The sequence below is a fragment of the Agelaius phoeniceus genome, chromosome 5 (assembly GCF_051311805.1).
Source record: "Agelaius phoeniceus isolate bAgePho1 chromosome 5, bAgePho1.hap1, whole genome shotgun sequence".
Taxonomy (NCBI): Eukaryota; Metazoa; Chordata; class Aves; order Passeriformes; family Icteridae; genus Agelaius; species Agelaius phoeniceus.
The window spans coordinates 64,679,901-64,696,793 of record NC_135269.1 but is presented as its reverse complement, the minus strand read 5'-3'; the positions used below and the strand labels follow the sequence as shown (position 1 = coordinate 64,696,793).

At 36.9% G+C, this 16,893-nt stretch overlaps 1 protein-coding gene across 2 annotated transcripts in view; it reads left to right on the top strand.

Annotated features, from left to right (window-relative positions):
* Positions 1-16,893, top strand: part of SEMA3A (semaphorin 3A) — a 165,315-nt gene that overhangs the window by 35,091 nt on the left and 113,331 nt on the right. For both annotated transcript variants that reach the window (XM_077179195.1, XM_054631159.2), the window contains 2 exons: positions 12,383-12,540; positions 15,190-15,252. In XM_077179195.1, coding sequence (XP_077035310.1) covers positions 12,383-12,540; positions 15,190-15,252 — 221 coding nt within the window. The remainder of the gene's footprint in view (positions 1-12,382; positions 12,541-15,189; positions 15,253-16,893) is intronic.

Below are 16,893 nucleotides of genomic sequence, written 5' to 3'. Positions count from 1 at the left end.
ACTTAGTCTTCAAGCATTATAAACATGTAGGAACTATATTATGACATTAGTTTATTCCAAATTTAATCAAAATCTTGCTAGACAATAAGGAGTTTTAGACATGTTTAGTACATTTCACTTAAAGTGTTTAACTTATATCCACATCTGCTGTAAATTAATTTGGGTGTATTAAAAGCAATAAGCAATAGTTATATCAGTTTCTAGTCCGCTGAAATGTGGCTTTCGACCTTTTTTGGAACCACCCAGTGCTACTTTAATTTGGAAACACTGAATCAGTGTCCTGTTCAATTTTAGGTGAATTGTAACTTCAATTTTTTTAATTTACCCCCCTCCCCAAATCTCTGGAGTGTACCATTAACCACAATGTGTTAGTGTATGAGCATCAAGGAAAAATGTGAGTTCTCCTTTAACTTTCAGCGGGGATTTTGTGTGAATGTTCCTCATCTGTCAACAGTGACTCATGGTATCTTGGATCAATGTGGGCATTTGGAAGCCTGTGTGGCAGTTGACATACACATACACTTCAATATTGCACCCAAAGGAGCATTCTTTTGGAGGGAAATTAGTAGAGCAACCAGTGGAGCTGCTGAGAATGAATAATATCATTGGGTCTGGAAGGGGAACTGGAAAGTGCCCTGCCTTTTCCCCCACAGCATTCCAAGTTTTAATGTGCCCTTTACATGAACCAAACTTACACTGAGGCTACACAACGTGTGTAAGAAATTCATTAAATTCGCGTTGTGCTGGCGTGGCAATATGGTGCCAGTGGACAATGTTTCCTAAATCCAGGTGAAAAATGGCCCTGCTTCAAAATACACAAAGTGCAAATAAATTCAGAGGGTGGAAAAATAAACTAGGTTAAAATTCGCAGTACATTTTGCAAAAATTGTTACATTTTGGTAATTCTCATTTTACATAGTAAAGATAAGAAGGCAAACTCTGCTTTCCCTTTCAGTGTGCCTGGACCATTTCACTGATACCTTCAGTCTACAGATCAGTCTCTAAAGGCTTCTGTTCTGACAGGGACACAAAGTAAATGATACGAATGTGAGCTCTGATTTCTGTCTTGGTAAGAAAAGTGCAGTTTTTGTGGCTTGAGGAAAAATGATATAATGATTCTCATTTATATTCCACTGGAGCTTCAGAAATAAAAACTTCCATTATTTTTCTTTCCTGATGGTAACACTAAGGATAATGATGCTACTGTGTTGATGCAAGAAGAGCTACCATTTATTTAGAATTATGAGACACTAGGATCAGTGGTGTAGTCTAGATCACATTTCTGCTAGTCCAAAGAGAGTGGAAAAGAATAAAACCTCTGGAAAAAGATGGATATTTAGCACAGCAGGCAGCCACACCAGCTTTTTCCCCGTCCCCTCCAAGTTCATTTCATTGAAGATAAAATTGCTTGGTTTTCATTACTTTTGGAACAGTATTTTCACTTTTTCCATTCTAATTTGTGTGCTTGTCACCTCCCTCTTACTGACCTTTGCTGGAGGAGGTGGGAGGAGATGTGGCTGGACATGTTGCAGTTGGGCCAAGTCAGCCAGTTCAGGTGGGACTGGCCGAGTGGTCTCGGAGTCAAAACGTCATGAAGTTACTTTCAGTTGTCTTTGGATCCCCTTCTGAGGCTGCTCTAAATAGGGGCTGCTGTACCAGGTGATCTGTTGTTCAAACAAATCCAACTGTATTTACACTGACAAGTCTTTGAGCAAGTGAACCTGTGCTCTGAGGTCAAGCCCTGTGAAGTTGTATCCAAACCCCGTCGTGCATTAAGCCCAGCCAGACAGGAGGTGCTACCTGAGTGCTGCTGATAATCCACTCACTTTTCCTCTTCCACCTCTACTGGAAATTGCTGATGGGTCTTTCTGAAGTTCACTTAAAAGACCCAATATGGACAAGTTATTTCAAAACAAAAGGTGTTTATAAGGAATTAGGGGTTGAAATGCTGTTATAGAAACTGAATTCAATCATTGTGACATTATGCTCTTTGCAGATTATTCCACTCACCCAGGGAGGGCCCAAAGGGTTTGAGGAGGGGAGGTGGAGTGGGGAGGAGGAAGGGTGAGGGAGGTTCCATGGCCAGCTGAGAAAGGAGTTGCAGCAGTCATTTTGCTGAATTAGATTTCAAGTTTTGCATCTTCGCTTTCCTTGTCAAGACTCAGGTCATTGCTGCATTTTTATCCAGCCGTGATTAGGAGGGAAATATGTTGTCTCCAGCCACAGCCAAAGCAAACACATAGTATAGTGTTTCCATAACCAGGGTTCTCCATGGTAGAAGATATCAGGGTTAGGTCAGTTAGAGAGTGAGAGTTCCCCAGAATACTCTTTGAGTTTTCTGCAATTTGAATTTCTGGAACTTGGTGAGCTAGAGGCTGTGTCTCTAAATTCAATAGCCTCTTAAAGTTTTTGTTTTCTTCATTTTGCCACTTTATCCCTTGAAACTGTAACCAGTTTTACAATTTACAACAGCCCATGCCAAGAATTTCTGCAGTTTAACTTTGTGTTGTGTGGATTACGAAAAATTTTGGGTGATTTTAAAACTATTTAAGGCTCTTCACACTGTGGTTTCTTGGTGTTGTCAGAACTACAGTTTCAAGTTTGCTTCAATGTAGTGAAATTGTAGGTAAAAATGCATTCCTTCCAGCCCCTTTTGAGTATGCCCAGAATCCAAAAAATGAATGTAGAAATTGTAAGGTTTACTTTCCATTTTGAATGTTAATTACAAATTTTTGAATGTTAATTATAAACTTTTGCTTCTTATTTGAGCATGTAGCAATTATAAAAATAGTGAAAGTAGATCTAGTTTGGTTTGTGTAACTTGAAAGACATTACAATTTTGACTTACAGAGCAGTATCAGGCATGAGAAAATTCACTTTGATTTGAGAAATGGGGGGTTAGCTGCTGAATGATTAATTATGTTTATGACATTTGGATGGAAGTGAAAAACTGGAAATTCCTTTTTGATGCACAGAAGGTTGTAGGTGCAACTGGAAATATTTGATAAATAATGTTTACTAATTTGTTCTAATGAACAATACATATATTAAACACATTGCAGAATCACTGCAATCAGAATCTTTTATCCACAGTATAAATCCATTGGTTTTCATTAGGACAAATTAAGAGCAAAATTGGGCATTGTCACTTTATTTTGGCATGGAAGTCTGTGCAAGGAGTGTCAGGGGTTAGAAGTCCCTGCTGTATTTTGCTGCAATTAAAGAGCACAGTGGAGCTGTGTGTATCTGTCTGTGAGCTACACAGACTGCTTAACTGCAGTCGTTGCTTTCAGCCCCTTGCTGAAATTCATCCAAAACCTCACTTACAGATTAGAAGGAACAAGAGCTATCAGAAGAGAGAAGGATGTAAATGCAAGCATGAATTTTACTCATCCATTCTATTAATGTTAAAAGACAATTCCTTAAAGTGCTGGGTATGTAATCAAAGTCAAGGGTAGAGCCATTCTGGAAAAACAAAATTTTAACAGAAGAAGTGTTGATAGCTATGTCTGAAATTAAGAATATGAGGTCACTGATATGTACCCATAAATGAAAACCTGGACACAGTCCATCTAAGCCAGCTGCTATATAAATTATAATGATTATAATGATTTACCTACTAGCAGGACTAACCCAAAGCCCTTTTTGCATGTTATTAATCAGAGGATTTTGAAGAGTTGTTACACAGATAGAGACAAGAGTTTCACACATGATTTTTAAGCATAAAAAGACCTTTTGTGAAGCAGGTCAGATGCATTTTCCATCACAAATCTGCTGAAAATATAAGTGTTACTTTTTCTATTTTGTAGTTTCACATATGCAACTAAATTTCCAGGGAATCTTCCTAACCCTATTGTGCATTTTAAATAATTCACCTAAGTAAATAATTTGTGCAGGTTTATATTGTCAGTTTGGTAATAAAAATAAAATACATCAGAGGAAGACTTTATAGAAACACAGAATGGTTTATGTTGAAAAAGACCTTGTAGATCATCTAGTTCCAAGAGTATGGGACACCTTGCCATGAGCAGGAGCACCTTGCACTAGACCAGATTTCTCAAAGCCCCGTGCAATGTGGCCTTGACCAGTTTCAGGGATGGGTCATCCACATCTTCTCTGAGCCACCTGTGTCTTACCACCTTCATAGCAAAGAATTTCTTGCTCCTATCAAATCTCAACCTGCCTGCCATCACTTTAGATCTCATTTCATTTCAGATCTAATCTATCTCTGCTGGATTCCCTCCATCCCAGTGTCTGAAGCTGTAGAGACACTCTCCCTTGCAGCCTCTTAAGCCACTGAAAGTGCTGACACTCTCACTTACTGATGGCTCACCCTCTGCAGGTCACCCTCATTCTTACACTGTCTCAATTTTGACATCTAAATCCTCTACGGACCTACCCCATTAGTCTTTCCAAGAGCCAATGGTAGCTTGCTTATCAAACAGCAAAGTCACACTTGAAAATAAAACCACCAATCTTTTAAAAAATTTCCTCTGATATCCATTCCTATGGAACTTAACAGCTCATATTTGCTAGTTCTTCTAGATGAGCTAAGTTATTTTTGAAGTACATTGATTTGGTGCCTGAAAGCAGGATTTCTTTAAGAGTTTAAAAATACTTTAATACTTTTGTCCTGGGAAAGAAATACACTTGCATGAGGAAGGGTTTTATCATAACTGCAACTCAAGTACACATGGACATTGTTGTTACTTTTGATGCCTAATAGTCCATGGCGTGTAAATACAAAGACACTGACTGGATTCGTGACTTTCAGCTTCAGCTGCTAGGAGGTTCCCTTTTCGGAAGGGAATTTTCTAAAACTATTTAAGTAGTTTTTTTATGTAATAGTCCCCAAATGTCATGACAGGTTCTGGCATTATTCAGACAGTTTTATGTCTGAGTTTTTACTCAGAAATAATGACTATTTGGAAGATGAACTGACTTTAATAATAATAATTAATAAATTATCATGAATTCTTGCTTTATTTGGGAACAATCAGTAAGTAAGAGTTGTGCTCTGTACTGGACTTGGACCCAACATGTGGCTCGAGCTTGCAGAGGATAGAGTGTGACAGTCTCCCTACCTCATTCCTGCTTGGAACAACTGTGTCTGTGTTAGTCCCTGCAAAGGTGTTTGTGCCTCTGTGTTATGATATTTAACGAGACAAGGCCAGTGCTGTTTATAGATAAGGTAATCACTCCTTGAAGTTACAGCTACCCACAGTTTTACTTAATTGATAACCAGTACCGGTTCTGCTCGCTGGAGACTAACTTCATAGAAGTATCATAGAGAGAGGTGAAAATTGATTAACTTCTAACTAGATCTGATAACTGAGTTGTTTAATGAATAGGATTTAGCTGGCTGTTTACCTGTGCTAGCTCAGATGGTGCAATTTCAGGTCATGCCGTGCCACATTGGGCTAAGCAAACTCAGAGGGCAGAGTTAATATGCCTGCAGTGTTTCTAGTATTTGAGTTAGAATGTTTATAAACTTTGCATTAGATCAGTATTTTGCTGTATTATTGCCACATTTTAAAGAACCTTGGTAGTTGTAGATCTCCTTAAGATCTGGGTACTCATTAGTATAATGCATCACTTCCATTATTTCTCCTGAGCAGTTCTTATACCAGCACAAATAGGAGGCAGCAAAGATGTTACCTACTCAAATCTCAAGACAGGTGAATTTTCCCTTAGACAGACAATGTATTAATAAAACCAGATTATGGTCTCCTTTTGCCATCATATATTCCTGCCTGATGCATCACACACACATAAAAACTGCTATAGGTAGTATAGGCAACATAAGTCTGTGATTATGTGACAATGTTGGGCTTAAATACTTGTGAAGTTCATGGTTAAATGTGTGCCATAACCTTTCTCACAAAGACAAGTTCATAATATGGGATATTATAATAATTTTACAAATATATGAGATCAAGCTTTACAAGTCTTTGTTTAGTTCATAGGTTAATATTTCTCATGTTTTATAAGGAAATAGCTGAGCCATAGGGATAATCTGGATTCACTTTCAGAGACCAAAAGGACAAATAATACAAATAATAAAGGGAAAACATAATACAAATAATAAAGGGAAAACAGGTTGGTTTTAAAAATCTAAATGTTTTATGTCTTTGAAATATCATGCGACCCCTTCAATTACTCAAACCAAAAACACTTTAAGGGCTGTCATGTAGCTAAATAGTGCTGACATTAATGAGCTAAAATCTTCTCTCAGTTTTACAGTATAAAAAACATATGCATCAGTATTTTGAAGTCAAAGGATTCCATGCTTATACTGGTGCAACTGAAACAAAACATGGGTGTAACATTCCTTCTTCCAGGTATCTGGTTTTAATCAAACTATACTCCTGGCCCCCAAGTTTTCTTTGCTGCAGTGAAAGGTAGGCAGGAGTGTTTCATTTAAAATCCTTGGTTTACATCATGATTGCACAAAAAACTGTATATCTTGTCCTAGCTACCTCTAATTGATAAGTTGTAATAATTCCCTGAACTGTGTTTCTGCACTATGTGTTCTCTCAGAGGCAAAAGTTTTGCTCAAAAACAAACATGGTACTGTTTTTTTTCTCCTTTTAGTAGAGTTCAGTGAAACCAGGTGATTGGCAACTGTTATGGTAAGGTAGATGAAGAGGATGAAAGCTAGGACTGATTGAACAGCTGTGAGGGGCTCTGTTCCAATTGTATTTTGATTACTGATAAGATAACCCTCCCTTTTCTCCCAGTGATTTATCTCATTCAAATTACAATAACACTGAATTGCCATCAACAACAAACGCTGTGTAGTTTCAAGTTTCCGTGACTCTAGTGTAGCAAAAACCCAAAGGTGCTGATTACAAGTTTTCATGTTACGTTTCTAAAAATGGATAAATCACTTAACTGCACTATGTGATCTCATACACTTCATAAGCCTGTTTTTTGTTTCATTTGAGATAAAACTGGTCACTTTCTGGTATTTCCAAGCAGCATAATTCTAAAATTATCTGAAAGCATAAGTTGTTGGGTTTGGTTTTTTTTTTGAGGGGAGGGTGTTGATAATTTGTATATCTCTATTCTTCTGCTCCTAGTATGAAATCAAAGACTTACTGGTAAAAATAGGATGGAAATATTGGAACAGTTTGAATATAAGTGAAAGGCATATAATCTGACCAGTTAAACTAAAAAGATGTCACAAACCAAATGTTTCTGCAATTATTTTTTCTCCCTCAGGTGAAATGCTAAAAAGAAAAAAAATTGGTAAATCAGTTTTCCTTGTTTTGTTTTATAGAAATTTGAATATTACCACAAACTGTTAGCAAGTTATTTTTAATTAGGGTGGGTGACTGAACCATTCTCCTCACTAAGGGCTAGATCCTAAGGTCCCAGTGATGTCTGAGGTGTCAATGAAAGAAAATAATTGTGGTATAAAGTAGTTAAATCCTGGGTGGGGGGAAAGGAGTTGTTATCCTCCAGGCTATTGGCTCTTTTACTAAGCATTAGACCTGGTAGGGGGTCAAACTCACCTGATTTCAGACTGGTGTTTTCCATTATGTATGGAAATACTCCACTGAAGTGTCACTGTATGACAGCCATTGTCTTGTCTGGGTGGGGACTGCACTCCCAATAAGTACTGTGCATTTTCCATGCTTTTCCACTGCTGGTTTTGCCACATAGCTCTGCTGGCCCATGCCTTGCAGGAAGCTCTCTTGATTTCCTGCCAGTCCCTGCCTTTTCCATAACTGCTTGACTGGGGCAGAAGTCACCATCTGCACTCACAGCAATGAAATGGGGAAGCTGCAGGAGAGGGTGGAAGTTAAAATACACACTCCTTTCCTCGTATGTATCTAAGAATTCAGCAAATAATTACTCAAAGAGTAATGACTAATTTACACCTGGGATTATTTAGAAAGATACACATGCTGATATACAGAACAGGCACAATATGCATCTGTGTAAGCAAGAAATGCATGTGCAAACATGTGGCCACCTGATCCTCTGTAGCCAAAGTAGAAGCCTGGCGAGAGAAGAAGGAAATGTTCCAGCATGACGTTGTGGGAGGCACTGCTCACAGTTCAGCAAAATCCCTGTTTGATGGCATAATGGCATTGACTCATCTTTTACCTACTGCTGGGAGATCTCCAGCGAGATCTTATCGCTGCTGGCAGAGGAATGCAGGTCGAGTTTTGTGCAACCAGCAGCCCACTCGTTGGCTTCAGGAGCGTGTTGTGACGAGCAGCACTCCCTGCATGATCCAGTCGCTCTGCAGAGTCACCAGGAATAGGACAGGACCAGATTTGAATCCTGCTGAGGAAACTAGCAAACCTTCCCTCTGGTTTTTAGAGAAATTGATGTGCCCTTTTGACCCTTATCAACAAAAACAGTCTTGGCTGGTGTGTGTCATTGTGAAGTCTATAACGGGGACGTAGGCCAAAGCCCACAAATTTTCTAAGTTGTTACACAGACAAACTCCCTCTTGCTAAAAAGATTAAAGATAGTTTGCTTGCTAGTAGATAAGTGAAAAATAAGATGGTTTTCTTTTGTTATGTTCTCCTCCTGACAAACTCCACTGAGGGAACACAGACATAAAACAAGGTTTACAGTGGAATACCAACCATGGATAAACCAAACTTCAGGATCTGCATGAATCTGTATTCATCTCAGCTATAGCTGTGGTTTTCTGGCTTCTTCTTTAATGAAGAAGTGTGATAAAAATAAACCAAATCTACATTCCTTGTGCATGCATATCTCCATGGATTTCACAGCAGGAATTTGGCCCCCTGTGTGTATATATACTATTAAGTTACAATTCCATTAGCAAATTAAATAACCACGTATTAAAACGAATGCAAGAGTTAGGGACTGGTTTTCTTCTGTAAATTTGCCAACTCTCTGTGGCAAAGTGAATGTTCTGACACAAGTCAGACTGGATCAACAGACACATCAGTTAATAGAAAAAAGACCATGCAGAGTCTACAGAGGAGCACTTTGAAAGAGGTCAAATACTTCAAGCTTGGACACTGGCTGAGAAAGCAGACTAAGATGGAGCAAGTGAGTCAGGAATGTGAATTAAAGCTAGTTGAAGTGGTTGTTAGGGACATCTAGCCCACAAACCCTGAGAAATTCAATCTCCATCTGGTTTCAGTGATGGTCACATTCATTATAATATGATTATTTTTTGAGGTATGGTGTATTTGAAACTGTTAGTTTTGGTCACCTGCAACGCTTAATAAATGTGAGAATGAAGCACCAATAACAAAAGCAATGGCATCTCTTTTACCTTCAAAATACCACCCCCCACTTCAAATCCACCTCATACAGCCTTTCACAGACAATGCTAGTTGTAGTGTGCAGTGGTTAGCTGTATAGGGCTCATTCACTCCTGTTCAAAGTACAGGTGTGACTACAGCTGAGGATGTGTCAAAAGGAAATGAGAAAATTATCTCAGGGCAATTACTGAAGAAATTCTCTGGGAAATTACTGAAGAAACGGTGGAGTAATGTTACATCTGTGCAATAAAAATAACTGCACAGATCATAGAGGATGAAAAAAAGGAAAAAAAAGACTTCATGAATGGGCAGCCATTACCTGTCTGCATAGAACATGGCTAGACCAACATTTAGTAATAAGAAAAAAAAAGGGAAAATATTTAGGCTATTCTAGTAGACAGTATTAATTTCATTGATTAATTGAATGCATTTATCATTTCCTCTTGTCATTACAATGCAATCTTTGTTGTAAATCTTGGGTTTATGTTATCACTGATCATCCACTAACCTTGCCAGCATGAGTGATGGACTCAGTAGAATTGATGGATGCCAGTGCCCTTCTGGGATTGAGCCCTGTCTTTGCTCTTTCTCTCAGCAATAGACACTCATTGAATACTGAAGACAGTGGATAGTAAACACTTTAAAATTAATTAATTTGAGGAGGTGGCATACTTAATTTGTATTGATTGTGCAAATGCCATTGCTTTGCTCTTCAACACCCTTTTCCAGGGTGGCCTGTAAAGCCACATTCATCACTGAATGAGTATATATCAGAATCAACAGCAGAGGAACTGCAAAAAAGATTTAGGATTTCTCCTCCTACTTTTGATGTAGCTCAAACCTACCTAAATAAGTAGAGATTGAGAACCATCAACACACAAATGACATTTTTCTCTTCAGCCTATATTTTCAACCTGATCCCTGACAGGGAGAAACCTGATGTCATGTGATTTAAAATACACTGCTTGGAGCATTTCTAGGCCTAATCTTTTGGGCAAAAGACCCTAGAAATCCAGTTGTCATCTGCAAAAGTCAGTACTGTTACAATATGACACATACTGAATTAAAACCTCGAAGAAATGTCCCATTCTTAGACAAGGAAATGGAATTTAGCTTTTAGTTTGACTTTAAATTGCATGTTCATAAAAAACCCAACAGTGTTTGGGTTGCATGCTCTGAAAGTCACAGAAAATGAAAAGGAAAAAAAACCCTATTAAATATTTCCCTGCACAGCCACACCTGGTCCTTTTAAGTTTTACTGTGGAGACTTATGAACAGTGAAGATGATGATGTAATTTACTCTTGGCCATAATAAACCTTAGACTCCAATGCTATGATCTCACATTTTTCATGAATATTAGAAAGAAAAAAAAACAACATCAATCACCATCTGTAGATGTGAATATTTAGAACTCTACATTAGCAAAATCATATCAGGCTTCTTTTAAGCCAAGTAGCTGTGTGCCTAACTGATCTCATTTTCATTTTTATCAGTTTTACCTTTGTGTAACATCAGCTTCAGCAGACACTTGTCTTTACGCTGCAGTCACAAAGGGCAGAATCATACGTATATGAGTTCAAACCAACAAAGATGAAAAAATTACAAAGGTTTTTGACAGCTGTATTATAAGAAAAATGATCAGATACAGATGACAGCAGAGCATTTCTAGCCAAGAGAGAGTTTTAAGACAAGTTAAGCAATCAATCATCTACATCACTCACTATTCAGCGAGTCGACATTCAACATCTGAATCAGTCATTACAGAGTAAAGAGAATTAGTAAAGTCTCTTACAAAATGCAAATAAGTGAACTGGAGGACAATAGAGTCAAATTCTAGAACTTGGCAGGAAGCCATAAGAATTATTTTGACAAGACTGCTTGAGGTAATTTGATTGTTACATTTAAAAGAAAAATAATTTTTAAAAAGTGAGCTTCAGCCTTGAGCAGTACAATTTGTGATATAAATGTATAGTTATATTTAGTGACAAAAAGTGTAGAATAAGGAACAAAATATGGTGTCTACTCTGATGCTTTGCCACATTGCTACATGAATTAACTATTTTTGGTGAGAGTGAGAGCTTTTCCAAATAAATACAAAGAATATTAAAGCTAAAAGCTATCTTAAATGGTATGCAACTAACAGTGTTTGTCTTCCTTGAGTATGTTGCTACTAATGTTTTTGCAAAGTTTCAACCTGCTTCAAAATCCACCTGGTATAAGGGAACATCAAAAATACATTTAACATCTGCAGAACTACAAAGCTGCAGGTGTGAAATTCTGTAAAATCATAAGTATCACTATTACCTACGTCCAAAAAATCCCCACCTAACCTCTTCCTTGTTCATACAAAAGAATGAGTTAAAAAGAAGGAAAATTAGTTGAAAATTAGGCAGAAACTTTTAACAGCAGTTTCTCCTTGATTTCTGTCAGTATATGGGATTACTCACTTCTCAGTTGGAATAATTGTTGAAAATGGAAGTTATCTTACTGAAAACTGAAAAGCCACAGAAGGTCTCTGTGAAGAATACCAGAACTAGAAAATTACTCTTGAGTTTAAAGAGAAGCAAGGTTACTTTCTCTAGTCAAATTCTTGTTCCAATCAAGGGAACAACATGCTACCTGTGTGAGAAAGCTCAAAAGATAATACATTTAAGAATAGGTGCTACATGTTATTTTATCTCATCCGCTAGTCATTCTTATCTCTTTTCTTGTAACTTACAGATCTTTATGAATTTTTTTTTTTCTGTTGGAAATAGATTTTGTGTTTAGATGTGGTTATCAGTCAGTTATCCCCAAGTTTATCCTTGCAAATCTCATTGATTGAACTAAATTGAACTTTGTCCAACAGTTGATGAGCTACATGGATAGAATTTTACCACCTAAAAGCTCATACAGGTTTTTAATTGATTTCACTGTTGTTTCGACCTCTTTGTAGAGCTGAATCTCACAAGCAGTTTGGGTGCTTGAAATAAAAACATTCAGGGGCCCAGGTAAATAATGCTTTCACTTGTTTCTACACCATGAGCACAAATTCCTAAAATGGTATCTGTACAAGTCAAAATAAAAGTTTCTATTTTCTTTGACCGTATTAACAACAGAAGTATTAACCTTTATCTTACAGAAATGTTGGAATCCAACAATGTAATCAATTTCAATGGACTAGCTAATAGCTCCAGTTACCACACTTTCCTCTTGGACGAAGAACGCGGCCGGCTGTATGTTGGAGCAAAGGATCACATATTTTCTTTCAACCTGGTTAACATCAAGGAATATCAAAAGGTACATTCATTCATGTTCTGTACAATGTAAATATATGCTTTGAATGTTAAAGACTCGTTATTGCTCAGGCTATGTTGTGCACTGTTGGAATTATATAGGAAGTGTTTGGATGTCAGGAGTACTGTTACGACAAAAATATTTGCTGACTCTATGAAAAGAAATTTATAACGAGCCTGTGACCTTTGACTATATAATCTACAAAATTTTTTTTAATAAGACTACAAAAAAAGAAGTCAATGATAAGTGAATAATCCAGCTATTTCCCAAACAAGACATACTTTCATGGCAACTGCTAAAAAAGCCAAGCATCTGTTATGACAGCTTAAACAGAAAGACCATACTGCTCTGTATTTGTCTGCAGATAAAAGAAGCTATTTGGGAGTCCAAGTGTTGATTTTTCTTCTTTAACTCAGCACTTGTAGGCACTCTGCTCTGCTGCTTTTGAACCAAAACAGTTCCAGTATTAATAAAGGAGGAACAAGTCCATAAAATATTGCCATTCTTGATGGAGATTGTAATTTTCCAGTGAAAGTTCGTGACTAATTAAAAGCTGACAAGCAATTTAGTGTCATTCTTCTGTTGGAATCCAAAGAAATAATTAAGTTTTCCTTTTTTTAGTAAGACAAAATGTCAAGAAGGTAAACAATGGGATGGAGGTTTGATTTTTTATATTAAGTATTTTGATGGCACATTTTAAAATCCAGAGAGTACCCTTTTATGAGAGATATATTGCTTCAATACCCAGGGATTATTTTTTTTTCTCAGTGTTCCTGACCTTTTGGCCGTTTGACTATTAGCTTCCTAAGATGATAGCAATAAATACCTTGTGTTTTCTGTTCAGAGGGAAGACAGGCTATTCATTTGTGTTCTCTAAGGATAAGAGGATAAAAGGAAAACTGAGTATTTTCTTTTCTATTCTCTTTAGAGCAGCTATAAAGGAAACTAGCTATTTATTTGAATTCTCTGAGGGATCAATTGCCTAATGTGCAAAACATCTGGAATAATTAAAGGAAAGAAGGTGTTTCCATTGCAGAAAACAGCTCTGTAGAATGGGAGTGATAGTACTTTACGTACTTACATATTCAGATACTTTTAGAACACTGTTTGACTTTGTATACAAATATTAATAGAATAAATAAAGAATTGCTGTCAGTAACATGGAAATGTATGTTAGCAACAGACTTAGAGAATTTAGATTTAAGAGTAGGCAAAAGGCTTTAAGAGTTTGGGGATCTGTTTATTATAGATAGGAGAGGCACGTAAGACACTTCAATCAAAATTACAATGCAGCCAGTGGTACACTTGAGCTCAAACTTCACCAGTTGTTGCTTCTGCCACCTAAGAAAACTCCCCAGGTTTCTGTCTAAATGCTGATGGCAACATCAAAACTCAAAAAGCCAATTTTTTCAATGTACTTAATCCAGTGTGACGTAGCTTTTATTTAAACCAAATTAGAGGAAAAGATTTTACTATGAAACTAAGGAGAAAGAACATCTGTCTTGAAATACACTGGTTTGAAAAATACTCAGATTTTTGCCCAAAACTTGAACTAAACTTCAACTGGTCCTTTTGGGATATCTGAGAAATTTGGTTAATGTTTTTCAACCTAGTAAATTTAAATTTTCACATATCTGCACATTTTAAGCTGAGAATAGCAACAGGAAGTAGTGGGAATCCTCTGAGGGCAAATGTGCTCATAAAATTTTCAGCCTTATTTTATAGACTTAGGATGTTCGATTGCTGTTTGGATTACTTTAAGAAAATTTTGAATTTAAAAAATGTTGCAAACTATATTTCCAAATATCATCTGCAACATCTCCTTTGACCCCTTCAATCATCCACATTCCATCTTTTTTTTTTTTTTTAATATTTTGCATTTTGCTTTCTATTAACCAACTTTATTGAACACCAAGACTGTAATCCAGACTTAAGGCCATTCATATTGCATTATCTGAGGCTCCCAAATGAATAGCCTGGCACTTTATGGGAAGATCATGTTTTATTCTATATGTAATTCCTAAAAGCTTTTCAAAGAAACATGAATAATTGACTGTGAGGGTCTCTGGATTTTCTCTGTATGAGGTGAGATCCATTTTCTGCTAAGCAAACACTACAGAAAACCTAGATTTAGGATTAGTTGCTTTAGGGTGGCTCTATAGAAACAGCATAAACATTTCTATTTTGATGGTGCAATATTTGTCAAATACCATGACTCCTTTTTTATTATTTAATTAACTGAACCAGGAAAAGAGGGAACTAGATTATTAGATACACTCTAATAGAAGAGGCAAACACTTTATTTCTGATGCTGGGACTCTAATGTGAGATTGTATTTCCATTATGTGAGATTTAAAAGATTAAAAGAACACTTAGTCAATGGAGAGTCCACCCTCTTACCAATAGGACTGGAGATTCACAGCTGAAATTCACAATGCAGACTTCAAGATTGTTTTTACTATGACACCTATTATTCCCGGTTTTGCTCCCAATATTTCATTCCTTTGTTGTCAAATTAAAAAAAAAATGGAAATAAGGAAAATAATGAAGGGAAGATAAATTGGGTAAAGAGACTCTGTAAGCATTTGGCCTGCAATTTGTGAATGCTGAAGCATGAAATAACACAATGTGATTTTTGTTTTGTGTCTTTAGATTGTTTGGCCCGTATCACATTCCCGAAGGGATGAGTGCAAGTGGGCTGGAAAAGATATTGTGGTAAGTACAAATCTTTTTAGTGTTTTTTTTTCCTTTTATAAAACATTGTAAATATTTTATTATGTCCTACTGTGTTAATTCTTAAAGTATTTTTCCTATTCTGTAAGGTCACACACATCATAACTTCACTCTTGAGTTTTATCAGTCCTCTTATATAGAAGGGTTATTATATTACCAAGGGTTTCAATTTATAAATGGAAATCATACAGATGAAATAAAATTTATATACCAAAGAGAAAAAAAAAATCAGTAGGAAAGAAGAAATATCAGAATGAGAAATATCAGCCCTTGCATACTCATCTCCTGATGAGAAGGTACATAATGTTTTGACCCATTTTTGCCCTGCTCCAGGTCCCAGCTCTCAAGGGAGTTCCAAGAAGTGCTTTCTCTTTGTAGCATCTCTCTGGAACCAGTGGGTTCCCCAGAGCCCTTTCCTGCATGGAGTTCATAGCAATATTGAGGTCAAGGTGGTATAAACATTCTGCATCAATTTTGGTGCCTCAGAAAAGTCAGGAAAGACGCTGCTACACCAGGCATCATTTTCTGAACATTTTCCCTCATTCCTGTGTACATCCTATTCCCTGTATTTATGAGGTAAGAGAGACATAGTCAGCAGCCCCCAAATAGCAATCATTCCACACTGACAGTAGCTGTCTTCTTTATAGGAACAGTGTGGGAAATAGGGCTGAAGGAAAGGGGGAAAAACAGATAAAAAATACATGCATGCAATAAGCCAAACAAATACTTGCATAGCAAAGCCAAGTGGGAAATCATCGTGGTTGCCAAGGTATAAGTGAGAGTGGAACTTGGCCCCGTGTGTATATGCTATTGGCCTGATTTTCAGAGATGGTTCTGTAAAATATTCATAATGCCAACCATATGCCTCTGGAGAGCTCCATTTGAATAATTTCCTAGGTCATAATAAAAATAGTCTCATCAGTCTTTACCTAGGCCATAGAGGACAGTCGTCTTCAGAAAATGCCATCTGGGAGCAGTAGAGGTAGATTGGTAAAAAGTGAGAAATATGGGCTAAGCTAAATATGTGATGGGACAGCTGAAATGCCAGATACCCAGGCCATCTCATTACATAGAAATAATGCATTTAAAGTAATCCATGCTCATGTCCACAAATAATTTCCAGGAGTACTTTGCAAGGTGAAGCCTAGAATATCTAATATTCAAGGTTAAAAAAAGGGGCTAGTGTTAAATATATGAGCAAATTAACTAACCTTCCTGCTTCATCTCATGTGAAGTATTATGATTTTACATTGACTAGATTTTTTTTCATGACTGGAGTAAAAACCTAGAAAACTAATAAGAGATTCAGTACCTAGCATGAAAGTATATTAGTTTTTTTAAATAATTATTTTTAGAAACTCACCATAGTAAGGAAGAGTATGTTTTATACATTTGACTAAGCTGATTCTAATTCAGCTTAGTTGTTTAAAATTGTAGAGACACATCTGGAGTAAGCTGAGAGGTCCCCATCTGACTGTGGCGAGCTTGAGAGGACTGCTTATGCTGTAACTTTTATTCACCTTGGTTCTTGTTCTTCCTGTGATACAAGGACAGCTACACCTGCTGATCATGAGTAGGTGAAGCCCACACCACTGTGCAGTATAGTGTGTGACCCTGGCAGTA